The sequence below is a fragment of the Hypoxylon fragiforme genome, assembly GCF_022984875.1.
Source record: "Hypoxylon fragiforme strain CBS 206.31 chromosome Unknown GGS25scaffold_5, whole genome shotgun sequence".
Taxonomy (NCBI): domain Eukaryota; kingdom Fungi; phylum Ascomycota; class Sordariomycetes; order Xylariales; family Hypoxylaceae; genus Hypoxylon; species Hypoxylon fragiforme.
Genome location: NW_026054760.1, coordinates 2,776,192 through 2,802,898, shown reverse-complemented (window position 1 = coordinate 2,802,898; position 26,707 = coordinate 2,776,192). Strand labels below are relative to the sequence as shown.

Sequence of the window (26,707 nt, the reverse complement as noted above, 5' to 3'; positions counted from 1 at the left end):
ATAAGAATGGCCCGCTACTTTTTTTTCTTCGACTTTTGTCGCGAGTAGCTTCCCGCGATCGTGGAAACCAATTAGAGAATGGATTCTTGACAGTTTAAGAACTTTAAATCTTCAACTTATTTAATTTATATACCAGAACCCCCGAATTATTCCCTCAAATTGGCCACAAACTTGCTACACTTCTTATTTTCTTGGCACAATGGCTAAGGAAAGAGCAGACAACCCTCGCAAGGAGAAGAGCGAGAAGGCAGAGAAGAAGGTGTCCAAGGACAAGGTGAAGAAATCCAAGGACAAGAAGAGAAAGTCAAAGCACCAATCTTCTTCTGAGGCTTCTGATAATGAGTCAATTGATGTTGAAGATGCCCCTGAAGTAGTAGAGGAGTCTGTAAGTATATATATTCCTTGGACCCTAGAAGCGAACCGGACGGCGCAGCTTGAGGATTTGGTTTAACAAATAAATTACAGTCAGAGACCAAGCCCGAAATGTCCAAGAAGGACAAGAAGAAGGACAAAAAGGAAAAGAAGGAAAATAAAGCAAAGAAGGCAGCAGAGACCGAATCCAACGGAGCATCCGACCACGAGGACAATGGAGTTGCTCTCTTCACGATCGACACAAACCCTACCAAGGTTATTCCCAAGACTCGCGAGGAAGAAGATGCAACAGAGGACGACCCCAAAATCACGGTGCCACCCAGCGGCCTCAACAGACAAGCCCGCCGACGAATCGATTTAATAGAACGACAACGCGAGAAGATCCAGAAAGAACTGGGTGTGCCTGTAGGATCTCTGGAGAAGGCGGATGAGGTACAAGCTATCCTGGACAAGTGGACCAAGGACTTCGACGACAAGGCGGCGATTCGCACGGAGAAGAAGCGCAAGCGCCACGAGAAGGACGCGGCTCGACTCCGAAACAAGAGGGGCAAGGTCCTCACCGGACGCCGACTCAAGGAGCGCACGAAGTTTGTCAATAAGTTAGAGAAAGAGAAGGCTAGGAAGCAGCAGGCTGGTATCTCTGCCAATACCGAAGCATGATCAAGCCACTACTACTATCTCCTTCTCTCTCAATCAAGATAAGAGTTCTCAGGCGTTGCAAGGCGTGGATATACCAAAAAATTTGCTTGCTTTCTTGGGTTTGCATCCATCACAATTCAAGAGTATGAAATCATATAGATGCAAACAGGGTCGCATTAGGTACATACCTATGCTGTATCACGAAGACAATTCGCTCACTCAGCGGAACGAATGGTATGGCACTTGTTACGAATAGTTAGCATTTGACCACAATGAATAATAAAACTTCATAAGGAACCGTGAAACAGTTCATGATCAAAGTAGAGATTGATATATCGTAGCATTTTGCCACCCTCATGTACAAGTGCCTCTCCACCCCAAAACCGATGAAGATTCTAACGCCGGTACCACAAGCACCCCATGGATACCTGTATGCAGATTCCGTAACCTACCCTTACCCGGGCTATCTACAGTTCATTTTTACCTCTTTTCCCTTACAGTCCACTCAAGGAATGGGAAGTATACCTACCCAATCAAGGCTTTTTCGTGTTTTCCGGTTTGCCATCTTTTTCATCCTCCTCCTCCTCCTCCTTCTTCTGTCCTCCTCCAATCCCCGTCACCTCAGCGATCTGATCGACGATCAACCCCCAGTACCCGCCGCCGCCCTCGCTCAGCGCCGCCTTCTCCCTCCTGTCGCGCTCCTCCTTCCACTTCTCGCCGCTGTCGCCCATCCACACCTTCTCCAGGATCCCTCTCTCGCGCTTCTTCTTCTCCTCCGCCTCCGCCTCCGCCTCTGCCTCCTTCTTCTTCTGCTCTGTGCCAGCAGACTCCCGCAGCGATATCCTGGCGCGCTCGGCGCGCAGCCGGGCCTGCGTCTCCCGCGCCTTTTCGGGCAGAGCGCTGCCGGGGCTGAAGTCCCCGACGCTCCGGAAGATGCGCCCGAAGGTGGAGGTCCCGCTGTAGTCGTACACGAGCTGGTTTGTGCCCCAGAGGGCGACGCCGCCGAGGATGCCGAAGCGCATGTCGAGACGGCGCGGGGGCAGGGCGATGGCGAGGAGGGCGATGGGGGTCACGCCGAGGGCGATCCAGTGCGCGAAGGGGTTGTGGTGCCGGGAGAAGGGGAGGCCTGGCTGCTGTGGTTGCGGTTGTTGGGGGTTGTTGTTAGGTTGAGATGGAGGCGTCGGCATTGGGGTGTTGTTGGAAGACGCCATTTTGAAAAGGAGAAGGGGGGGGGAAGAGATGATTGGTTGTTTGTTTCGATCGATCAGCTTTGAGACTCGTGGAGATACGCGGGGTTCGGACGCGGTGTGAGCTTCTGGGCGAGTGGAAGCGAAAGATTAATCGGATCCAGTATGTTCGATAATATCAAAAGATTCTCAAATCGGTCAATTGGAACGCCTCTGCCGTCCTTGCATTTGTAACCAGGTGGTACAACGGTTATTGATTTCCTCTTTCGGCTCTTCGTCGTTTACGGGCTTGTCGTGCGTGTACCTGTGCTTGTTTGTAGCACAGATGCGATGACGAAGCGAAAAGAAAAAGAAAAAAAAAGACGTTAATGGACTTTTGACAAAAAGCTTAAGCTCTGGTTTTTTTTTTCTCTTGTCTGGTCCTTATCTACAGGGGTTAGGGTGATAGATCTGGAGGGGAAAGTTCCCACTTTACAAGCATTTGATTGGATATTAACGATAATTATGGGCTAATCACGAATCGAAGATGAGATAGATATGGTGGGGCAGAGTACAGTAGGTTAGATGTCTGGATACAAGTATGTACTATGTATTACTATGTTAAGGATTACATAAAGAAGACATGACAATGAAGGATATCATTTGTGTATTTGAGTGCTATTATTCGCTGTCCAATTTGATATCCAAAAGAAGTTGTATGAAGCGGTCGTGTGCCTGGCATGACGAAAGAAGGTGCCTAGGTTAGTTAGGCTAACTGAGCTAACTATATAACCGTCATTAGCAAACCACTATCGCAAGGCAGATTTTCCGAAATGGCGGGACAAGCAATGATTTGAGATATGCATAACCCAGGTAGCCTTAGCATCCGACATCATATCAATCATAATGATGATGCATCGTCATCAATAAAATAATCCCCGGGTTCTTGGATAACACTATAGAGTGGATCCCGCCGCCTTTAGTGTGGGGAGGGGTGATCATTGTTCATAGGTAGTAACTAAATCTTCGGTTAAATCTTCGGTCATGTCCGGAGAAGCTCTTCTTTGTTTTTTGCTGCGCCTTGCAAAAAGCCCCACCATCTGCCGGTTCGGTGACCCACATGTGCCACATCTTTCACCTTTTTTTGACCGTTTACACTCCCGCAAGCCGCGGCAGGCAAGGGCGCAAAAAGTCGGTCACCACTTTACCACACGCCAAGGGGGGAGAGATGATAAAAAGAAACATGCACTTATCACAAAGTACAACTGCACCGAGGCTTTTAGCGTAACTACTTAACTACATAGGTCAAGATAGCTGGAGGCTGAGTCTTACATGCAATGTACTTACCTAACCTTAGTAGCATCAATTTGAGACGGCACCTTGAAACACACTTTGGTATGTAGGCGTTGAATGATTATGATATGATATCTATGGATTCGTTTGTTTCAACAAGGGTTCGCTTTTGTCCTGGCTGAATACTGCTGCGTATGTTGAGCAATAAGCAGCAATGCCTAGGCCCTATCTATCTACCTAGGTAGGTATCCTATGTCCAACTTCAATGTTGTGTGAGACATTCTTTTATGTTGATGCGGAATTACATCTAAAGCCGTAAAGAATGTTTAGATAATGTATGTAGGTAGGTATTTACATAACTTTGTAGTACCGAGTACCAGTGTGGTGGAAACAAGCAGGTTCATACCGCCTTAATAGCCTATCAATGCACATATCTGACTCAGCTGGAAGTACTATGTAATCTCCACTACATATATTCAACGTTGACAGTACTATGTAATAGTATGTAAGTAAGTACATGTATGTGTTAGAGTTTAAGTACCTACATTCATAAGTCCCTCCGCATCTTTAGACACAAACTGGGAAAGCCTTCGGAATAGATGCATGCGGGGTGTTGTGTAACCATTTAAAGGGCCGAAAAACAAAAGAGAAATATTTTCTCAGTGTCGTCAGCATGTACACAACAGAAGATAACGAAACTAATAGTTTGAGGGATTCTTGTGACTGATGTTGGCCTTGGTCCACCTGCGATTCGTTGTACGTAGGCCGTTCGGGGATGCAACAGCTAGGTTAAAGAGAATTATGAATTATGAATCGTCTAGATCATCTACATATGTAGCCCTAAGTAGAATTAAATTTTGTAACCTTAGAACTATACTTAGTTAGGTATGCTTCAGTATGCAGTACCTACATGTAGTCGCAGTCGCACACAGCATATGTACTACCAGTACTATGCGACAAACCAGTGAATACGTGGGGGGTTCCGCCGATCGGCTGGGTATACAAGGTATCGAGGGATACAATCGGTGTATTCACGTCGAGCCCGACGAGACACGTGCCCACCGTTTAGAAAATGAAATGTAGATGTATCAAATCGCAATTGTTATAACATAATCCGTTAAGAGATCTGCCATGTATGCCGATAGCAAAGCAAAGGATTGCCACGAGGCGATCCGGCGTATGATCGAATACTAAGTTCTCTTCTGTGTCACCATCAATGAAACAATCAAAATATCATCTACCTACCTAGGGATGTAAAGATATGTATGGCTTTAGTCGTTGAACAAGTCACATCTACCTGTGATTCCAGAGTATGAATCAGAGACCTCGACTTGCTACTTACCTATCGTAGCTTAATCGGCTGTTATTATTCTCGCTGCATAATACTCATGATGCTAACAGTCGTGGAGAGCGCTTCTGAGCGTATCAAATATCTTAAGTACTGACAAGGCCGCGCGAGACGAAAAAATCGGCTACCAACCAGTTGCGACGAAAAGGTGGGTGGCAACCTAAAGATCAGACGAAATATCGTAGCGCGCATGCGGCGGCCTCCCACCAAACTGATATGTAGATGCAGTACTATGACGGAGCAGGGGTTTTAGGCGAATTAAAGAGATCCGGATGTCTGATAGCGTTGCACCATAGGGCTGAAAGAGTACGCCGATATTTACCCTAGATACTCCGTGTTAGTGCAGCAGATGAGAGGTGATGTTGTTCTTACCCTGCATGCGTAAACCTTGGCGAAGACGGATTGGCGGAGTAAAATAACGATTGGTCTCGATATATCAAGTATGTATGCAGTCAGATGGACCGCTAAGGGCAACGTAGCTTGGTTCATAGGGCTGAGTCGGTGGGTACTAGCTAGTAAAATATGTGCACTAGACATGATACTAGGATACGTTGGAATCACTGCTACTTCCAGGGCAGGTAAGTGTTCGGTAGAGAACGGGCCGGTTCCGCGAGTCGACAAATCCCAAGTGTCTGATGAGGTGGTCACAATAATGGAGGGGACGAGCCTGCGATGAGGTATGTAGTAATGGCATTGCAACCATGCATGTCTCCTGGCGCGGAAAACCCCCAGCTCTTAACATCGTCACGATGTACTGCGTAGAATATGGGGTAGTCGGCGCCTAATTCGTTTTGAGGCGGTCTAGATTTTTGCTTGATGGAGGGTGGTGGGTGATATGACGATGACGATGACAATGAAGATGGAAATGAAAATGAGCTGATGATTATTATAGCTGTTAAGGTTATAAGAGAATTGCTATAATGATAGCAAGATTCGTAGATATCAGAAGATGCTACCTACCAATCAGTGCGCGAAGGCTTCTAAATACCGGATAGACAAGGCTACTATGTAAGTACAATACAATGTAGGCAAGATGAAGAAGCATTGGAGAGGTGGTAGATTTGGTAGGATTTCCGATCTTGAATTATCTGCATTGGAAGGTTAATAAGGTTCCGTATCCACCTAGTTACTACATAGTAGACATCCATCCATCCATCTTTCCCGAACCTTGCCTGAGTAGTACTACCATGTAGCAGGTACCTAGTACCTACATAGTACTAGGTACATGTAGTACCTATTGGTAGGGGTGTTAAGTACCTACGTACTAGGTGCCTGTCTTCAAGGTTGGGTGCCTACCAAAGGCTTCAGGCTAGCTGGAGGATTAGGGAAAGGGCCCCTGGTCAGCCAGCAGCCATTGGCCTAAAAGTAAAGTGCCAAGGCACATAACTAGTAGTTAATTCACAAAATTCAAAGTTCATCGGAATATTGTCCGTCAATTGTTCATTGTTCATTTTCCTTCTCCTTCTACTTCAGTTTTATACAGTTTATGCCATCACATAATTACACACAAGTCTCGGGACGTACAGTACAAGCATCATTGCTAATTACCCCAGTATCCAATTGGCACCTAATTGATGATTCAACCCTTCAATGTTCCAGCATGGACAGTCGAAGTAAAGCGGATAGAGGGATTCCTCTGTGCCATCATAGGAACAATGGCATCTCCAGCATGGCGCTCCCAAGGGAGATCGGGGAAACTAATCAACATAACGCCAATGTGCCTTACAGGCTGCAACCCTGTAGGTTACCAAGTCTCAACATTGAATGCATACCTACATATGGATACCGACTTACCGGTAGTATACTACTATGGTGTGTAGTTCAACCAAGGGAGCCTACATGTACATACGCAAGTTCGTACAACATTTAAATACCCAAGGCTGTTTTCTTCCCTTTCCCTTACTCTTCTTTGAGATTGACTGATATACGCAATTCAGTATGTACCTATTTACATCATAGTTGGAGTTATGAGTATGTAATGAGGGTAGGTATGTACTACTAGTAGTAAGTATCACAGACAGCCTTGGAGGTACATTGAATTTCAAATGTTATACATACATGTAGTACAGTGTACATACTTGCCCAGTGGGCTTCAATGTTCTTGTCATTCAATGTTGATGTTCAAATTGATGTCTTGTGATAGGTACCTACATACAATACACACATGTACATCATATGTGAAAGCCATTGGTTCCCTACCTTGGACCAGGCAAGTAGGGAAAGGGTATATACAGAGACTGTGCCGCAATCTAAGCCCCCAAATTCCAAACCATTCCCGATCATCTTACATACATGATCCCCAGTATAACCCCTGCCTTCCCGGCCTGCACTACTATGTCTATGGAATAAAATACCTTCAACACACCCATCCACCTCCCTCTCAACTGTACAGTACTACTAGTAGTACATAGTACATACAAGACGATCGCCTCAAAACAAGCCAGCCTTGCCTAACTTTTGCTTCTCCTCTTATCTCTTTTACTTTCTTCATACATAAGTATCTAGGTTAACTAATACCCTTCTTATTATCCCCATAACCAGACAAAGAAGGCTTGAAATACCCTTTCCCAAAGAAGGCCGATCTAATCTGATTTACTGCTCACTTATTGCTTATTAGCAGCTATCCAAATTAACTAAGATACATACTTACCTATCTAATATCTTCAAATTATATCTACTCGGCCTATTCGATCTATTCATATCTCCGACATATTCGCCATTCTTGCTTTTTACTGGACACACGACAGATCAGGGCTTTTCTAGCCTCAGCCACTACCAGTTTGCCTGTTACCAAGTCAACACGAAAACATCTACGAGGGGGCGCTTCTCGTTCTCTCTGACAGCTAGTGTTGGATTCCGATTTGGCTCACTTGCCATAGCTGTACGATGAAAACAGCCGTACCCGAACCTCCTCTAACGTGACTCAAGTCCTAAAAACTAGGTATGATGGGTAGAATCGATGTCGTACGGCCTGGGCCAGCAGCCATATCACCGCCAAGTAGTACATCCCAGCAACGCCAAAGGAGATTCCGTACCAGCAAGCCAAAAGTAAAAACGGGCTGCAACAATTGCAAGTATGTGCTTTCACCTAATGTCATCCATACACGCATTTTAGGTTCAGGTTCTTGGCTGTGGCATGTGCACGATACTAAGTAACTACTTTGACTCTAGACAACGACGTATAAAGTGCGACGAGCTACGACCATCATGTACTCAGTGTCGTCGGTCTAGGAAAGACTGCGGGGGCTACCCGCCCCCTCCGCGAGCCAAAATCTTCGAGGAGATAAGAATCGCGCCTAAGCCAGGAGCCGGTCATGTCATCTCTACCTTGCCTGATATTGCTATCAGGACAACCCCATCGCAAGCACCACAAACACCTAACCATTCGGCACCATCCTCGGCACTCTCACGGCTAGGGTCTCAAAGTGCATCTGAAAGGGATTATACACCGCCACAGACACCGAGAAACAATTCATTGGAACTCTATCGACCTTCCACGATTTCCTTTGACTCGACCGAGGGTCAGTATTTTCAACTCTTCAGGGAGCGTACAGCCGGGGAGCTATCTGGATTCTTCGACTCCTCTTTCTGGACCCGCAGTGTTTTACAAGAATTCCATTCAGAGGAACCGATTCGACATTCCGTCGTCGCTTTAGGGGCTCTGTACAAGACGCTGGAGAATATATCAGAATCGCCACCGGGCTCACCAACAGGTATCATTAATCAAACTAGCAACGTACGTCGGCATTGGGCGATTGCCGTCCATCATTACGCTTTAGCAATGAAATTCATGAGAGCTTCGACTTCTCAAGATCATGCATCTCAAAGAACAAGCCTTATGGCAACAGTGTTGCTGGCTTGCTTTGACTCCTTCGTTGGTGACCACAAGCAGGCGATTTCGCAGATACAGAACGGTCTCAAACTCTTAGAAATGTTGCGTGCTCAACGTAGAAATTCATTTGTCTCCAAACCCGAAGAGCCGGTCGAGCAGGATCTCGTTCAAATGTTCACCCGCCTTGCTATTCAAGCGAAATCTTACGATATGGCCTTTCATTTTCCTCGGCCGTTTGTTATACGCCTCACTCCTGAAGGCAATGCGTACCCTATGTCTCCAACTTCTGACGGCGGATCGCCAGTACTAACAGAGCAGTCGCCAATCCCAGAGATTTTTCCGTCTCTCATCGAAGCGAGGCAGGCATGGGACACATTATGCGAGTCCACGATGCGATTTACCGAAACCATGTTTTCAGTTACAACAGCAAGGAGCCCTATGGGTGTACTCCCCAATTCGTTGAGGCAATATAGTAAAGGCTTCGGCGAAAAGCTCTCGGCCTGGTCTAGGGCCTTCGAGCCTATACTTGTGTCTCGTTCCGCTCCCGCAAAGAGCAGCCAAGAGAAAACCGCGATTGCGGTTCTGAAGATGAATCAGGTGATGGGCGAAATTTTATTTTCTATGACGTATAGCGACACCGAGCTTCAATTTGATACATATATTTCTCATTTCAAGGAGATCACCAGTTTAGCTATGGAGGTAATCGGAGACGAAGAGCGGAGGGCCGCCGCAAAACGATGTCCGAATCCGCAGTGGTGCCACCACAATGCCGATCATCTAGACGGCTTCGATGGACAATATACAGCCCGACACATCAAACCTAGCTTTAGCGCGGACCTGGGAATTGTTCCTCCTCTCTTTGTCGTCGCCACGAAATGTCGTGATCAAGCGACTCGACACCAAGCTATTCAATTACTACGGACTAGTTCGCGAAGAGAAGGCATGTGGGACAGTGAACTTTCAGCCCGAATAGGCATGTGGGTTGCGGAAATAGAGGAGGAAGATGGCGTCGATCTCGCGCGTCCGACAACGAGCTCAACCGAAAGAACCGACAGGAGCAGGGCTTCAGTGAGCCCCAGCACCATATCACGTGGGTCTTTTGACTTTGCCGATGACCTTCCCCTCGGCCCGGGTGGAAATGCTCGTTGGGACGGTAGGAGAGAGAGCGCAACTGTTTCGTCATATGCTAAGAGAATTGTACCAGAAGAAAGGCGTGTTATGGTCCGATCCGTTGAGTTTGACCTTCGTAAACGGACTGCGTCACTATCATGTGGCACTAGGGGGCTTATTCCTGGAATGAAGGATCCGCGAACGCGCACCACCAGAATTGTATGGTGATGTCGGCTTCGCGATTTTAACAATTGGGATGATTTAATACATCAACGAAAAGTTGGTTTTACTGACTAGGTACCTACTTTAACCCTGGAGGGATTTCACTTCTACTCGACACTTTCTGAGTTATTGGCCGGGCCATTCTTTCAACCTGTAGAACTAAGTACGAGAAGGAAAAGGTGTGCGATGATTAATGATGGGAATACAGAGCAACACAAGAAACAAAAAAAAAAAGAGTCAATGCCTCTCAAGTACCTATAGCCTTGCTTTCACACGAAGACTTGGAAACAGTCTGCTTAGGGGGTTTTATTGTTGGATGATGTGGGCTCTTATATGATACCACGAAGAATGAGCAGATTCTTTGGATTTTCAGTGCCTGAAGAGTTTGGAATTATCCAACGCGCCTTTGAGATGTATTGACTAAGTACCTACAACATCCAATCTACAGGTTCTCTACCTACCTACCTACCTACCCAGTTTTTATTACTAGGTTTTATCCTACGCATTGTGCAGGGTGTTTGTTGTATGAATCTCCAGTGTCGTATCTACTCCTATGAGAGTATTGCTATCAGTTGGTGCCACCATTATATTTCCCTACCCCCTTTCAATGTTTGCAAAGAGGGGAACGGGATTTACCGTGTGATTTCCTCACGATTAATACTATGTGGTGACTCCCTGGACTCCAGAGCCCAGATGCTTTCAGAGTCAGACTCCCTTTCTTGCCTCATGTAGGTAGACATGTACTTGTATTACATATGTCATACCTACATACGTATGCAAATACATGTCTACTTATGTAGTAAGTACGTACATACCTAGTAGGTATATACTACATAGACATGTAAATATGTTAAGTGCAATGTAGTGAATATAAGTAACTACGAGTTCTTTGTTTGCTTGGATTGGAGAGCTGATGTCGATTAGTCATCGCATGACTATGTTCCCGGGCGCCTTATAAGTTATGCGCCATATGCGCCTTGTCCTTCTTGTGTTTGTACTTTGTAGTACTTTATCGTGGTGAGGCACAGCCGTAAAATACGACACAAATATGCGTAATCATCGCCATCCAGCCTTCGGACATAAGATACCTCTCGCTACGAACAACTAAATCCGCAAGTTCTTACCGTCAGGCTACAAACTCGACCTTAACATCAACATCGAGACAGTAAATCATATTCAGACTCTTGGGCATAGATAATTACGAAAGAGAGAAAGCGAGAGAAAGAGAAAAGGAAAGTGGAAGAGAGTCAGAGCCAAAAAGCGAGGGAGAGCGAGACAGAGAGAGAGTCTCAGTGAAGAAAGAAAAGAAAACATGCAACAGAGTACCAGTCCTAGTAGCAGTTCCGACGGCAGCCCCAATGGCGGCACGGGAAGCGGTGAGCATTCGTCGTTGTCGGCGGGGCTGACGGGTTCGGCGGGAGTGAACGGACACCACAAGCGGACACGAGTGCTGCTTAGCTGCGCTCCATGCCGAAACTCCAAGGTGAAATGCGATCGCGCAACCCCGTGCGGCCAGTGCCTTCGCAAGGGCAAACCCGAAGGATGCCTCTATGCGCCCCGGCCGGAGAAACAGAAGCCACCGAGAAGCATGGCTGCGCGCTTGAAGAGGCTTGAGGGGAGTATGTATAACCACCTCTATCTATTTGTCTTTCTGTGTATCTATTTACCTACCTATCTACCTCTACTGCTTACCTTTTCAACCCTCCTTTTTTGATTATTTCCGGTCTATTTTCTTTTCGCTTTTCATTGCCAGTCTACCTAGGTATATCTAGGGTAGGCCATCTACATCTACCTACGATGTGGTAGTAGGCCATCTAGATGCACAAATGCCTAATGCTTCTCTAAAATACCAATGTTACCTATCTACTTCATACCATCATAGAAAAGTAATGTCACTAAAAGGCAGTAGTGGTTCGCGAGATGATCGACACCGATGTCCCTGCGCAGACAGAACCGACAGAGGATCGCACGGCACCAGAGCCCAGGGCTAGGGGTGTCGTCGTCCAAGGACATAAAGCTACAAGTTATGTCGGAGGCACACATTTCATGGCTATCTTAGAGGATGTATGTTTCTCTCATCATCTATGAGTTTCTTGTCCCGCTTTCTACCTAGCTGTAGGCCATCCACTGAACTTGAGCAAATAGCTCGAAGACCTCAAACACTTCTTCGATGACCCAGAGGAGGATGAGGACGATTCATACGACCCGTATGAGAACATCGGAGCGACTGAGGTGCTCATGCAGTCGCGGGGAGTGCCCAAGAATAAGGACCACTTACTATCTATTCTGCCCGAAAAGGCCGTTATCGACCGTCTCATGAATCGCTATTTCAACTCAAATAGCCCCTCTCAACGTGAGTCTCCCATAAACCCACCCCCCTGCTTCCAGCCTATCTCAGTTCTATCTATGATTGTTGCTTATACTTGACTCAGACATCATTCATGTCCCTACGTTTTTGAGAGAATACAACGACTTCTGTAAGGATCCTCATAGTGCATCTCTACATTGGATAGCGTTGCTCTACATGATACTAGCGCTTGGGGTGTTCTTCTCTCTATTTAGCGCGCCACACGAGCTTGAAAGCGATTCCCCCATGTCGGGCATGGACAGGTTCAAGCAATACAGGGGCGCTGCCGGGTGGGCTCTCATATGGGGGAAGTATTCCCAGCCAGGCCCTTACACAATCCAGGCGTTCCTACTATACGCCGAAGGCGACTTCATGAGCAACCGGGAGAACCGGACCAACTGCTACCTACTCCTTTCCGTGGTGATCCGGCTCATGCTAAAGGCGGGCTTCCACAGGGACCCCAGCAAGCTGCCGAACATCTCGCCCTACGACGGGGAGATGCGGCGGCGCATGTGGGGCCTCGCCATACAGCTCGATCTGCTGGTCGGGTTCAACCTGGGCCTGCCCTGCATGATCCACGGCGTCGAGAGCGACACGGACTTCCCGACGCACCTCATCGACACCGACTTCGACCAGGACACCAAGGAGCTGCCGCCGGCGCGGCCCATGTCCGACTACACGCCGCTGACGTACCCGATCAACAAGGCCAAGATCACGCGGATCTTCTCCAAGGTCGTGCGGCAGGCGCACGCCATCACGGCGCCGGCGTACGCGGACGTCATGCGGATCGACGCGGAGCTCGAGGAGGCGTGGCGGGGGGTGCCGGTGTTCATGAAGATGAAGCCGATGGAGGAGTCGGTGATGGACCCGCCGATCAAGGTGATCCAGCGCTTCGGGCTCGCGTCCATGTACCAGAAGAGCCGCTGCATCCTGCACCGGCGGTACATCGTCGAGGTCGTGCCCAGAGCGGAGCACGACTACTCGCGCCGCGCGTGCCTCGACGCCGCGCTCGCGATGCTCGAGTACCAGAGCATCATGCACGACGCCTGCAAGCCGAACGGCATCCTGAGCCAGGGCGGCTGGTTCGTGTCGGCGCTGGTCGCCGTCAACGACTTCCTGCTCGCCGACCTCGTCGTCGCGCAGGTGCTCCAGGACGACAAGTGCTGGGACGAGGGCGGCTGGACCGCCCGCAGCATGCCGACGCTCGGCCGCGACAAGCTCCTGCAGGTGCTGAGAAGGTCGAACTACATCTGGTACGACATGGCGACCACGGTGTCCGAGTTCAAGAAGGCGGGGGATATTGTGGGCACGATGCTCCGCAGGGTCGAGGCGCAGTCCGGCGTGTTCGAGAACGGGGACTCGGAGATCTCGGGCGCGGGGACGACGAGTGGCAGCGGCGGGGAGATATCGTCCGTGGGGAATCTGTCGCTCAGCGGCAGCGGCTTGTCAACGGCGTCGAGCGACATAGCGGATATCTCGGCGGACATGATCAGCAGAACTACAGGGCCGAGCCCGATGATGACGGTGGGCGGTACTGCGGGCCACATTGGGGTGGAATCCCCTTGGGCGATTCCGAACGCCTACGACTGGGTAATTGCCTCTCTCTCTCTCTCTCTCTCTCTCTCTCTCTCTAACACTTATTTGAAAATATCGATTTTGCTAACACGAAGAAATCTTCTACGCAACACAGAACTACCTTGATCCCATGGCGCGCGACCCCGACCCGATCCAGCCCACGGCGCAGATGGTTCACGAGGCGTGGCTGGACGGGAAGGCCATCAATGATTTTTCCGGCTTCGCGGCCCCGAATGCGTGGAACTTTGGTCCGTTCTGAGTTTTGGCCTGCCTACCTATCTACCTACTAGCCTAAGAGTCATCTGGAATTACAATCAAATCAAGTCGTATTGCGATGTGAAGCATTTGGTGATTCAAGAACGGCCCAGCTCTAGTTACGGGAAGGTCTTGGAATATCTGCCTAGGTACCTACATAACTTAATCTAGCCTCACCTATCCCAGAGTCTGGGCATTCTTGTGGTATATTCCCTTACCGGCATGGTAGGGTTCCAACTTCCAAGATTGGTACTGGTATAGGTATAGGCACAGGGGCATGAACAGGAGCATGAACAGGCCTTTTTTCTGTTCTTCTTCCCTAAATTGAGGGATTATTCCTAAGCTGCAGAACGAGAACGAGACACCAGAAACCAGAACTCCGAGAGCTGCCTACATAATGTATGTAGGACCATTGTTGTAGGTACAGTACCTACGTATGGGTGTATTCGCGGGGTAAAGGTAGGGGGTCAGGAAAAGGAATAGGAATCGTTTAACCCTGCATAATTCCCTTCTTGGCTAGTTCCATAGGAGAACTATGTTACTATGGTATATATACGCACGTTTTTGTTTGTTTAGCTATAGCTGTATTGGTTGGCTGTCTGGTTAGCACGCCCCGCGGAGTCGTTCTGTTCAGTAGGTATGTAGGTGTAAAGGTGTAGGTTGGCCGAGCCTCCAGGATGAAGTTTCGCTTCGCTTGGCCTGATCTTGTACGTAATAGCACGCACGCAACAGAGAATGCGAATTATGAATTTTCCTCTCTTCTTTTCTTCCTGGTCCATAAACAGGGGGCAAAGGGGAGACACGTTCTCGATTTCACATCAATGCGACCGACCCCATCTAACGTCGCTTCTACTATAGTTTTTTCTTCTTCTTTTCTATTAACGACTATGTAAAATATACCTAATGCCAAGATCATTTTGTTTGCCATCGGATTCCACATTTGGAGCCTGCTTATCAGCCCTGTTAACCTACAATGTAGGAATGCATGTATGTATATATGCATGTATCAGGTGAGTTACATACATATATGTATGCCAATATGTATGCCATGCTCTACGGCTACGTATGAGGTAGATATGTCCGTCCTTTGCGTCTTGTCTCGTCTTCTACATCGGGAGAATATGTGTTGATTTTCATTCCTTTCTTTCTTCAATGTCTCCCTTTTCTATGTGTGCGCGATTGGCGATGGGTCGAGTCGATGGACTCGGATTACTAGGTAGTATACGAACTTGGTACTTGTCCTTCCCCCTTTCCTTTCCTTTCTTTCCCTGTCTCTTCCTCTTCTCATCAAGACGCACATTGATGGATACTACTAGTAATGATGATGATTGAATGACAAGAGAGGAAATAAAGAAGAAGAAAAAGGGGAATAATCGGTTTCACAGCGTAGACCGGTGTAGGTTCTGGAACCGGGAGACTCGGAAGTACTTACCTACCTAGGTAAAATAAATATAATACCAACATTGAATGGGTAGCTTCACGGCATCAAGACTTTCATCATCAATCGCTAGCTTCAAGGTTGTATGTAACGACAAACATAGAAAAGACCTCATCCGCTGCCCGGGATTGAAGGGTGGTAAGTAGGTAGGTAGGTATGTGCCTAGGTAACGTTCACTTGCATCAAGGCCTTCCGGTGTGATACATGATGATAATATATATAATATATATATGTAAATGAATTATATTGATGTCTTGCTTTCTTTCTCGTTTTTTTTTTTTTTTTTTTTTTTTTTTTTTTTTTTTTTTTTTTTGGCTGTTGGGATTGAGCAGACGAATCCAATCGTAAGGAATGTGTATCTAGAGCCCATCGTTATGAGATTTGGATAGCTGATTGTTCAGTTGTTCAGTTGTTCAGTTGTTCAGTTGTTCAGTTGTTCAGTTGTTCAGTTGTTCAGTTGTTCAGTCTCTACAACATCGTTGACAAGTTTGCTCGGTTTGCTTCACAGATAGAGAAAAGAAGAAAAAAAATATGAAGAAGAGAAAATTTTATTTCAATTTTTTGCCTTCTTTGATAAGCCCTTATCTAGGTACTGCTTGTAGGTCCCTTATCTAGGATTCTAGGTACTGATCTAGGTACTGCTTGTACTGTAGGTAGGCATGAGACTGATGGATGAGACTACGATTTAAGCGTCAGGCCAAGACAGAATAGTAGAAGTTAAAAACTTTATTTGAAAAAACCGAACATGAATACCTACATACATGTATGGTACCAATATACATCCGTCATTATGGTAGGGGTACCTAGTGACATTCGGTCAAGCTCCGATCTCGTTTTTACAACGTTGATGCCATCAATGGTCTATGTACTTTGTACTCATATCGCACGATAGTCTCAACCAATCAACTTGGACCACCCTCCTGGTTTAAGTTATTGCAACATTGAACCAGATACCTCATGCGATCAATCACGTATCAGATCGACGAATTATAGTTCGCAAAATCCGATAAGAGAAAGTGTAATGTTGCTTCAGATAGAGAGGACTAAAGAGAGAGGCCTACTGGATGTTCTTGACCTACGCAACACACAACTTGAACGATATCGGTCACAATCAAAATAGTGTACATACACTATTAGGAACAATTGATCCCCTTACCTGACGGTCCTGACCTTGCTTGACCTATTGACCTGACCTACATACATGGTCTACACTAACCCAGACCCTAAGTGGCCTTTTTTTTTCTTTTTTTCTTTTTCCTTCAAGGTCTGATCCATCAATTCTTCTAATTCTTCCTATTCATTACTAACAAGCTAACTCTTGATGTATTAGACTGTGACCTGCCCACAAAACCCAAGTATCTATGCATATCCACGCACCCGCCTGCGATATTCTCATTGGATCGTTTGTGTAACCGGGTTTGATCTGTGCGAGGTCGTATTTGCCGATAGCTTCTCAATTGCCTTGGTGAAGCTTACATTCTACCAAGCCTAACTAGCCTACGAGGCAGTTTGTTAAAGGCCAACATAACCCTTATCATCATTGATACGTACACTGCCTATCAGACCAAGATAAGAGGAAGAGAAAAAGAAATAGAGAGTACCTTTATATGTAGGCAAAACGTTTTTTTTCTCTTTTCCTCCATTAATGTTAACGTCCTCCTTAGCCTAAGTTTAGTCCCTTTGGTGCGCTTGACTAACTGTCGTACCTATCTCCTAGCCACATATTCGCATGCAAATCTCCCTGCTGACACTTCATTAAGCTAGGTATAGTATGCTCGCTTCGATTAGGTCGGTTTAGGTCGATTGGATCATATCAGTAGTTGGTGTGCAGTTTCCCCGGATTTCAACAAAGAGCCCCCCGTCTGGCGTAGCCACAGATTCCCATATTATACATATTGCACCCTTTTTTCTTTCCCATGCTCTCCTTGATATCCACCCATCCATCCATGTACCCATCTACGTTTTTCTGTTTTCTACTTACTTACACAACATTATGATTGAACCCACCTAGCCCTCCGTTTTCTAATTCTAAGAACAACTAGGTGATACCTACTCTTCTTCCCTAAACAGGATTGATCGATCCACCGTGGCCGATCGCGCAAACCCTTGCTACTCTGACATACCATAAAAAGGCTTCAGGTGCGGAATCCCCAAACCAAGCCATTCTCAGTCAACCTTGCTGTGTATAAGTGGTTTTCCCGCTCTGGACCCTAAAGCTTAACAGTACTACCCGCCTGAAAGGTACCTGCCTCTATTTCGTCAGGGCCCTCAAATCGGGGCTTTGTATGTGCAAGCAAGTAAGGTTAGATGGTTCAAAATTCCCATCTCCAGAACATCCACTTTTCAGACTTCTAGATAGTCTGATGATAGTTCGACCTATACAGTACATACTACTGCCTACTGCCTGCCATCTACATACATTCATACATAATTTACCCTATCTATAGTACCTGCTAGGTACTAGGTTAGGTACGGTCTGTCTAACGGTGCTAAAGAAAAAATATATTGCGTGTCTGGCCGCTTCCACAAACCACAAAGCACCACTTGGGCAAAGGCACAGAGGCAAGACCCGACCACCGGCAAAATTACATACTTTCTTCATACTAGGTAGTCACCTGAGCTTCGGTTTCCACTCTAATTTCTAACTCCTGGCTTCTGGACTCGAACTTTTGTCCTCTGACCTCCTGCCTCTGACCTCTGACCTCTTACCTCTAACCTTTCTTTGCCTTGCTTACCACATACCTCCTTTTACTCTCGCCTGTTCTCCTTGCCCACGTACACGACATTATCGTCAACACTAGAATCGCCTCAGTCTGATTGGCCCTAATCCTTACCCCCAAGTCAACAAACCCAACCCACACCACAAACCCACTCTATCTACCATTATAACTTCTTTAAATGGATATACTAGGGCTCTCTCCTCTTCCATAGTTGCGGCTTAGGTCACATCGCTTTTGTTGTATTATCGGGGGGCATTGCGCGCCCGTCCAGCTGTTCTAGCATTGCATTGACGATCTGCTTCCTATTCTTAAAGGGCAAAGACTCTCACTGTCCAGATCACAAGTGGGAATTGGATCTACGTCGTTATGCCTTCTTCTCACCCCATTCCCATTCGCACGGACTTGGCTCTTCGACCGGCACCCAACGAGCCTGTCAGTGCTGCATCTCCTAAGTCCTCGGCTCTCCACAGCACCAGACATAAGCACACGCGCTCATCCTACTCGGAAAGCTCACCTATTACTGCCATGTCTAGAAATAACTCGTTGACCTACCGGCCCCTGAAACGTTCGATGCCTTCGCCAGACAAGACTATTGCGGTTATCAATGCAAGCGGCCGTCAGGCCGCGTCGTTAATCCGTATAGCTACTGCAGTAGGTTATAAGGTTCGCGCACAACTACGTAACCTAGAAGGAGTTATAGCCACCGAGGTCGCATCTAATCCGAATGTCACCGTTTTTGTCGGGGAGCTTTACCTTCGAAATAAACCAGATGACAATAGAGATGTCACTGTTCATGGCCATCTCCCGGGAATTCTTGTTAATCATGGTCTGATCTCACAACTTTTCAACGGCGCACAGCTTGCCTTCACCAATACCACTTTCTACGGCAACGAAATACAAATCGGCGAGGCGATCGCAGATGCTGCTAAGAAAGCCGGTGTTCAGCATTACATCTATTCGTCCATGCCCGACCATGCGGCCTATAATCCTCAATGGCCATCGTTACCACTCTGGGCAGCCAAGCATGAGGTGGAAAATTACATTCGTAAAATAGGACTACCGGCCACCTTTGTTTATACCGGCATCTACAACAACAATTTCACGTCTCTTCTCTACCCATTGTTTTGCATGGAACTGCAGTCAGACGGCTCGTTCAAATGGCAAGCCCCTTTCCACCCACATGCTAAGCTACCCTGGTTAGACGCCGAGCACGATGTTGGTCCGGCCATCATTCAGGTCTTCAAAGATGGGCCAGAAAAGTGGAATGGAAAGCGTATAGCGCTGGCTTACGAATATTTGACGCCCATCGAAGTTTGCCAGGCATTCGAGCGAGGACTTGGGAGACGCACACAGTATAAGAGGGGGCCCATTGAACTAAAGGTGAAGATCCCAGAAGGATATAGGGAACAGCTCGAGGCTTTGGGGAAGCTATTCTCGCTGAACAACAACGACCCTACGAAGCAGCCACCCTATTTCGGAGACCCGGAACTTGAGGGAAGATGTCCCGACGACGCATTGGCCTTGTGGGAAGGCCCAAGAGGGTTGGAAGAGTATGCAAGAGAAATATTTCCATTGGAGGAAGAAGCAAATGGGATGACTTGGATGTTCGAAGGTGAGGATGGGCCCATATTTGACGGTCCCGGAGAGACAACCGAAGAGGTCATAGACCCGGTGGAGGATGTTGAAGATGGCGAGGGAGATGATGAATCGCTTGACGAGGGTCTAGTTATGGTAAGCAATCTCGGCTGTCAACCCTTTCGTTTTGGGGGGGCACTGAAAGGGATAATTTACGTCCTACGAATCTTTTGAGGAAGGTTGCTGGCAGTAAATTTTCTTAAAATAGCTATACTATACCCAAGAAAGTGTACTAACTATAATTCTGACAGAGAGGTCTTAAAAGAGACGAAGAGTCCTGGCTTGCTTAATTGCCAGATCACCACACTATCCAGTTTTAGCAACTAGGAACCAGATAATAGTACGATATCAACTCCCCGTAAAGGCGGGGCATCGATGATGGCCTCCTCTCCTTACGAATTACTCGAAGCCATTCTCGTAGGCCCGGTTACCTCCCGAGCCTCTCACATAGCGAATGCTAGCTAGACCTTACTGCTTATATAACGGGAAGCATTTACAGGTGGTACACATTTACGGAATATTGCATTTAAAAGGGGCAGCGGCGTCTAGTCATCGCTGGTACTTCAATATCTAGGGATGTCATCTAACGAAATCTGGAAATGTTTTGGTCACATTTATTCGGCGTCAGGTAAAAAAAAAGCTTATCATCATTACGGAAGCTGAATTTGGGGGGTTGTCTAAAATAATCTAGAAGGCCGGCAGGACAATCCCCTGATCTATATACAGGAGGGGATGAAATTTCGTATAGAGGCGATGCCGAAGCACCCCTTACGAATTACGAACGTCACCGCATTTATTTCTGCAGAGTTGGAGATAAGACACGGTTTCCCGTTTCTGCCTGCATTTACGACACAGCGGGATTATATAAAACCAAGTAGCATCAGGTTTTCGGTTGATTCAAGTTCGATAGGTGTTGTCGTTTTATTTGATATTTGATGTTCTGGTTTTGTTGAAAAAAGAAAAATGGTGGAGAGATGATGATGATGATGGGAAGCTCTCGGAATGGATTGATCACATGTCATTTTGCATGCGGGCAGAAATACCCAGGTTGAGTCGGGCCGGGAAGGGAAGGGAAGGGACGGAACGGGACGGGACGGGATTTAGGAAGGAGGGGTGGAAGGGATACGATGGAGGAGAGGGGCCGCCGGCTAGCTTAGTTAAGACTCAACTCTTGAATAATTGAATTGCGATGACAATTTCTATGGACTACCTAGGCAGTTTTGATCGCCGTCGTTGTTGTATTATCGTTAGTGAGTGAGTATACTAGTCTAGTAGATACTTAAGTTACATGAGGTACAGGATGAAAGAAAGGAAACACCTGTGCGTAATATGTACTTATGATACCTACCACTGATAATTATAATCCCTACGTACCTACGTACCTACTCTGTTCCTTCTCATTTCTTCTCCTCCTTCTCGTCACTACCATCAGCGTACATCTGCAAATACGTAGCCTGCAACCTCGTCTGCAGGTGCTCAGCCGCCGTCAGCACCTTGCGCTGCTGCGACGCTGCACCCCCATCATTGCTATCACCAGCGACAGCATCAGCGTGGGTTTTGCTGTTGTAGGCGGCCACCCGCGCGCTCGGCACGGGCGTAAGCGGAGTCTCATTGGCCGGATGGCAGAAATACACGACGGAGTACCGTGGGTCGGTGGTGGATTCCCCGTTTTCTGCTGCCCCCGTTGCGGTAGAGGAGGAGACGCGGTGCACGGTGCTGCGCAGCAGGCCGTTGGTCCAGTAGGAGAGCAGGTCGCCGATGTTAACGAGGATGGGCGGGGCAGGGTCGTGCTCGGTGCCGGGAGGGGTTACGGGGACGGGGGACCAAGAGGAGGAAGAGGGGACGGGGTTGAGGATCTCGAGGCCGGCTTGCCCGCGCAGGCGGAAGAGCAAGGTTATGGAGCCGTAGTCGGAGTGTGCGCCGGCGCGGACGTCGGTGCTTTGAAGGGAGGGGGTGCTGGATGGTGGGGGGTAGTAGAGGAGTCGGAGGATGGAGCCGGAGGGGAGGTGGGGAGCGTGCGCGGTGCTGAAGAAGGAGGGGGGGTTGACCTGTGTAGGTGGGTGAGTGAGGGAACGTGGGCTTGGATTAGGTAAGTAGGGAGGGTTTGGGGGGCATCATTCTAAAATTAGGACATAGGTAGGTAAGTAGAATAGGGGGGACTTACACCGAGGCCGATGCCAAAGAGCTGAAGTAGTCTCTGACAAAGATCATGGCACGCTGACCGGAAGGCGGCAAGGGCTGCCTGGTGAGGCTCGAGCGAGCTCGGGATAGGCTGAGTAGCCTTGCCATTCTCAAAGGGGCCGAAGTTGAAGGCTCTTATGAATGGTCACACATCAGCTTATGTTTCGGACCCATCTCCCATCTACCTATGTATGAGATATGGAGATTGAGCGTAGTACTGAACTCACTCTTTAAAGTCCCCCACCTGTGATTGGTATTAGCTGTAGGATCTTCAGGGATATATGTCTAATTGGTGGCTTACTCGTTGAGTCTTGGGGTCTAGAGTCTCGGTGTGCATGCCGGACCACCCCTGATTGTTCTTCTCGATCTTACATCGTTGCTTTTCTTCGAGTTCTGAGCCAAATAGCGTCCGTGACTGCGTGTTTAGTAAGATGAGATATTAGAACTGTGCACGCTCATTGACCTAGATTAGGTAGGTATGACACTAAACTAAGATACATACCAGGTCAAAAATGTGGTCGATCTGCTCGGCGGGTATGTCCCGACCTGTGTTCTTAATATAGATGAAGCCGTACTCAACGGCAGCGTCGACCAACTCCTGAGCTACTTTTGCCTCGTCCGCCCCCTCAGCTGAGATGTCGATAATGGGAATTTTTGCCGTGCCGGCCATGGTTGGTCTGATATTCAAATAGGATATTCAAATAGGTGAACCTAACTTACTAGGTAGTATATACTTATGTATATTATGTAGTGTGTATATGGGTACTATGTAGTATGTAGAATCTAGATACTGAATTGAACTGCTTAAGCCTTAAGGTTATATCGATTGATGTAAAGCCTTGCGATAAATGGATAGATAATCGATACCGATACCGATAAAGCTAACTTCAATCTTGCTTCAATGTCCTGCGTCGTGAGTAACACAACCCCTCGGATAGAGCTACATACCTACTGTACTACTTATGTACTTCAGACTTCAGTTGACATTCAGTAAGATGGGCGAGCACTGCCACATTTGAATAGGTACAATACATACATGTAGTATGGCCCCAACCTTGATCATCTCATGTTAGACGAAATGTCCAATATTTGAACTTCACGCGGTGGTTAACTTGAAGATTAGTAGGTAATGAATAAAGCCTGAAGATGGAAGCTTGCTAGGTTAGCAGCTTGAAGCCAAAAGCTACTGGGTACTACTAGTAGTAGGTATAGTTAGTTACAAGCTAACCTGGAAAACTTAAAGCTCTGATTAGCTAGGTTAGTTAGCTGTAAGTTGGAGAAAAGTGGCAGCTGCTTACGCGCTAACAAACCAACCCCTGTCTGGCCTCCAGGGCTGTTTGCAAGTACCCTGTGGTACCTGCCGCAAGGCTTTGCCCTTGACCTTGAAATTGTTCCTCATATTGAACCTCACCACCACCTTCCCATATTTCCATCCTTACCATAGGTAATAGGAAAAAGGGTGCAGCTCACCTTCCCTTCGCACCGCTTCTCCCTATACTCTTGCCTGATTATCCCTCTACTTACTTTCTGAGCTCAGTCACTCCTTCTAGTTCTCAATAAATCTACCAGTCGCCAGTCGTTAGTCGTAACCCACCATACCTTCTATTCTTTCGCAAGTTTCAGTGCGACTTCCTCCGTTTGGCGCGCAAGAGCGTAAACTTCCACAATGCCGAGTAAGTCTGATTATCATCTTTGAACTTTGTTTTCTTTTCAACTCTCGATTCTCCACCCCGACTCTTGCGTCCGTCTATTTCCTACGCCCAACCACGAACTTCCACGCCGCCGCCAGTTTCTGAAATCATAACCGCTCGTTATTTACCGATTTACCAAACACAATACAACCTCGAACTTTCGATCCGCCAGTCAGCCATCATGCGATACCTACTAAATACCCCGGTGCCGCCCAACCACCCCGAGTTGTGGCAAAAGCTTGCTTTCCGAACCCATATTCCCACGAACGATATAACAACTGAGCCCGATTCCTGTAACGTCAACCCCCAACATCCTACCTTTGCAGATGGGATTTTGGAGAAGCGACACCATAACATTGGATATTATTTTCGCCATTATTATATGTAGCATTGCTAACCTTGCTTTGTAGCTTCCTTCGAGGATAACTGGATCAACGAGCAGGTGGCGTGAGTATACTATCTTCTTATTATGCTAGAATCATGCCATTGACGGCCCTTCTAGGTCTGCCGAAGTATCGCAGCTTGAAGATTGCGCCATTGCCGTCGATGCTGCCTACTACCTGCAACTATTCCTCGATAACCCACCCTACCATGAGCCGCTTCTCCCGGCCCTCGGTGGGTTAACCGGCATTCAGTCCCATCTCGAACATGATCTAGACAGCTGGAAAGCCAATAAAACAATTCCTCTCTTCGTCTTCAATGGACAGTCTATTGAGGGCCAAGACGATGTCTTTGTTCAAAAGGGGAAGAGAGCCATCGTAGGCACGGATGAGGCTTGGGGTCTCTATTTCCAGAGTCAGGCCAACGAGGCTGTTACAGCCTTCGGTTCCCACAGAGGTACTACTATTATCATCTCTATGTAAATTGAGTACATTGCTGACATACTTCATAATAAAGGAGCCTACCCTGTTCACCATTTATTTCCCTTACTGCAAGGTATTCTCAAGCGTCGTGGGCTCCATTTCTTGGTACCCCCTTTTAATGCCTCCGCGCAGGTGAGTTTCTCAAACGTAACCTCCTTGATAATTCCCCCAGCTGATGAGCCTCCAGCTCGCCTACTTCGACATGATTGAATCAGAGCAATGCTCAGCAATCATGGGCGCCCAGGAGCTGCTCCTTTATCCAATTAAGGATCACATCATCCGATTCATTGACTGGGACGCGGGCACCTTCAACGCAATTTCCAAGAAGGGTATCATTAGGGCCTTGGGCGTAACTGAGGGCTTGTTTATTGATGCAATGCTAATGACAGGGACAACTTTTCTCCCCACGTTTCCTCCGTTGAAAGAGCCTCAGATCACCGCTCGACAGCCCTCATCTGTGCAGGATGCCGTTAATATGCTGCGAACCTCGGAGAAGTCTGTTGCCAATGCTTGCAATTCGTTCAACGATATTCTTTCCAAGAGGAGAGAGTCGAACTGGCTGCAAAAGTACCGCAAAGCCAGAATGAGCATCGACCATTTCATTTACGTAGATGAGTCTGGAGAGGTCAAGGTTCATAACTTCGACACCCTGACCCGAGACAATTGGGAGTATCTCGGCTACCAGCTGCCCGCTGAGTTATTCCATTACTTGAATACAGGTCTCATCGGTGCGCGTATGCTGAGCTGGATCTCTCATGGTCTAATCGTCATTTACCCGACCCTAGACGGAGTCAGGTCCGAGGAATACAAGCGCCTAGTGACGAGCCAGCTCATGCCGCTGAGAGAGTCGGCTTTGAGCCTTCTACTACCTAGACTCCACAGAGGTATTCAGTATAAACCGATTATCGTCAAGGTTTGGTATGATGATAAGTATTCCCACAAGATCGAATACCGTCCGCAGGACAACCAAACCCTGAATCGAGTGCAAACTTGGAATGTGGATGGTGCCGTTGTCAAGAAGCATTATCCTGATGCTCGACATGGCTCCGTTCTCTTTGAAGTAACAGCCTTGAAGAACGCCGAGTTCGCAAAGAGCACCCTTACTAAAGAGAAGATTAAGGGCATTTCCTCTGCGGATCTGATCTCATCGGTCACACTCTGGCGCTTCCTGCATTTACGTAATTACGTGGACGATAGTCATCAACTGACGCCTTGGGGTCATGCATTGGCAACATCCCTTGAAGCCCTTGAACCGACCGTGAAGAAGAATAACCAGGTCCCAGGCTTGTTTGAAGCAGTCCTTCTAGCCTATGAGCTACTTAGATTTGATCTTCTCAATACCCGCAACCAGCACCCAGAACTGAATGGTCTGCCTATGAATGGCACCGATGATGATAAGGCAAGCTTATTACTTATCAGCCGCTGTGCAATCTTATTGAAGCTCCGCCACCAAGCGAATGGATATACTGGCCCCCTCAGCAAGAACTTCCTCTGCTTCCGATCGCTCAGTTCTTCTATCCGAGAGGCCGGTCGAGACCTCATCGAAGCTATTGTAGCATCTATGCTGCTCTTCGCGCAAACAACCCGCGAGCGAAGCGACTATCTCGAGATAGGCCAAAGGTATATGCTCACAACTAAGTCATATAGATGGTATCCAATACTAACATCATCTAGATTACCCTTCCTAAGTGACACAGATGTCGCTCTTGGCATTGCGGTCAAGACTCTGCTAGACGACATTCACCCCACGGATACCCCTGAGCAGAAGGCGGCCAAGAAGCAGGATTTCCCAGGCACATTCGTTCCATATGCAACCCATTTCTTCGAAGATTTGGAGATAGCTTGCGAGTTCTTCAATGCGCTCCATGCAGGTGTTAAGACTCTGAAGAATGAGATATCCGCTACCGATCGTGGCGCGTGGGAAAAAGCTTCGGTCTATCTCCAGCTCCGTCGATAGGCTTGCGCCAAGCTAGTCGAAGGCTAAGTATTAAACCAATTTATGTAGCAGCATTCTTGTCAT

At 47.4% G+C, this 26,707-nt stretch overlaps 6 protein-coding genes across 6 annotated transcripts; 4 read left to right on the top strand and 2 right to left on the bottom strand.

Moving 5' to 3' along the window:
• The first annotated feature begins 50 nt into the window (after positions 1 to 50).
• Positions 51 to 1,318, top strand: GGS25DRAFT_491840 (uncharacterized protein). The gene is made up of 2 exons (XM_049261122.1): positions 51 to 385; positions 466 to 1,318. Exons 1-2 carry the CDS (start codon positions 200 to 202, stop codon positions 1,030 to 1,032), a joined length of 753 nt encoding a protein of 250 aa, XP_049116964.1. The 5' UTR covers positions 51 to 199; the 3' UTR covers positions 1,033 to 1,318.
• On the bottom strand, positions 1,138 to 2,730 carry GGS25DRAFT_292476 (uncharacterized protein). Its single transcript, XM_049257573.1, has 2 exons — positions 1,541 to 2,730; positions 1,138 to 1,253 (listed from the first exon to the last, which is right to left on the bottom strand). Exon 1 carries the CDS (start codon positions 2,220 to 2,222, stop codon positions 1,545 to 1,547), a length of 678 nt encoding a protein of 225 aa, XP_049116963.1. The 5' UTR covers positions 2,223 to 2,730; the 3' UTR covers positions 1,138 to 1,253; positions 1,541 to 1,544.
• Positions 2,731 to 7,465: 4,735 nt separating this feature from the next.
• On the top strand, positions 7,466 to 10,248 carry GGS25DRAFT_292444 (uncharacterized protein). The gene is made up of 3 exons (XM_049257572.1): positions 7,466 to 7,699; positions 7,760 to 7,892; positions 7,990 to 10,248. The coding sequence occupies exons 2-3, from the start codon at positions 7,762 to 7,764 to the stop codon at positions 9,986 to 9,988; spliced, it is 2,130 nt and encodes a 709-aa protein (XP_049116962.1). The 5' UTR covers positions 7,466 to 7,699; positions 7,760 to 7,761; the 3' UTR covers positions 9,989 to 10,248.
• An 823-nt stretch (positions 10,249 to 11,071) lies between these two features.
• GGS25DRAFT_292368 (uncharacterized protein) lies at positions 11,072 to 14,532 on the top strand. The gene is made up of 5 exons (XM_049257571.1): positions 11,072 to 11,601; positions 11,892 to 12,046; positions 12,128 to 12,335; positions 12,415 to 13,919; positions 14,020 to 14,532. Exons 1-5 carry the CDS (start codon positions 11,295 to 11,297, stop codon positions 14,161 to 14,163), a joined length of 2,319 nt encoding a protein of 772 aa, XP_049116961.1. The 5' UTR covers positions 11,072 to 11,294; the 3' UTR covers positions 14,164 to 14,532.
• A 4,151-nt stretch (positions 14,533 to 18,683) lies between these two features.
• On the top strand, positions 18,684 to 20,242 carry GGS25DRAFT_521990 (nitrogen metabolite repression--responsible protein; the record flags this gene model as incomplete). Its single annotated transcript, XM_049264148.1, has 2 exons — positions 18,684 to 20,048; positions 20,204 to 20,242. 2 exons carry the CDS (start codon positions 18,684 to 18,686, stop codon positions 20,240 to 20,242), a joined length of 1,404 nt encoding a protein of 467 aa, XP_049116960.1.
• An 879-nt stretch (positions 20,243 to 21,121) lies between these two features.
• Positions 21,122 to 23,460, bottom strand: GGS25DRAFT_491799 (Clavaminate synthase-like protein). The gene is made up of 7 exons (XM_049261121.1): positions 23,170 to 23,460; positions 23,082 to 23,107; positions 22,636 to 23,018; positions 22,435 to 22,548; positions 22,361 to 22,377; positions 22,117 to 22,267; positions 21,122 to 22,000 (listed from the first exon to the last, which is right to left on the bottom strand). The coding sequence occupies exons 3-7, from the start codon at positions 22,801 to 22,803 to the stop codon at positions 21,350 to 21,352; spliced, it is 1,101 nt and encodes a 366-aa protein (XP_049116959.1). The 5' UTR covers positions 22,804 to 23,018; positions 23,082 to 23,107; positions 23,170 to 23,460; the 3' UTR covers positions 21,122 to 21,349.
• Between the last annotated feature and the right edge of the window lie 3,247 nt (positions 23,461 to 26,707).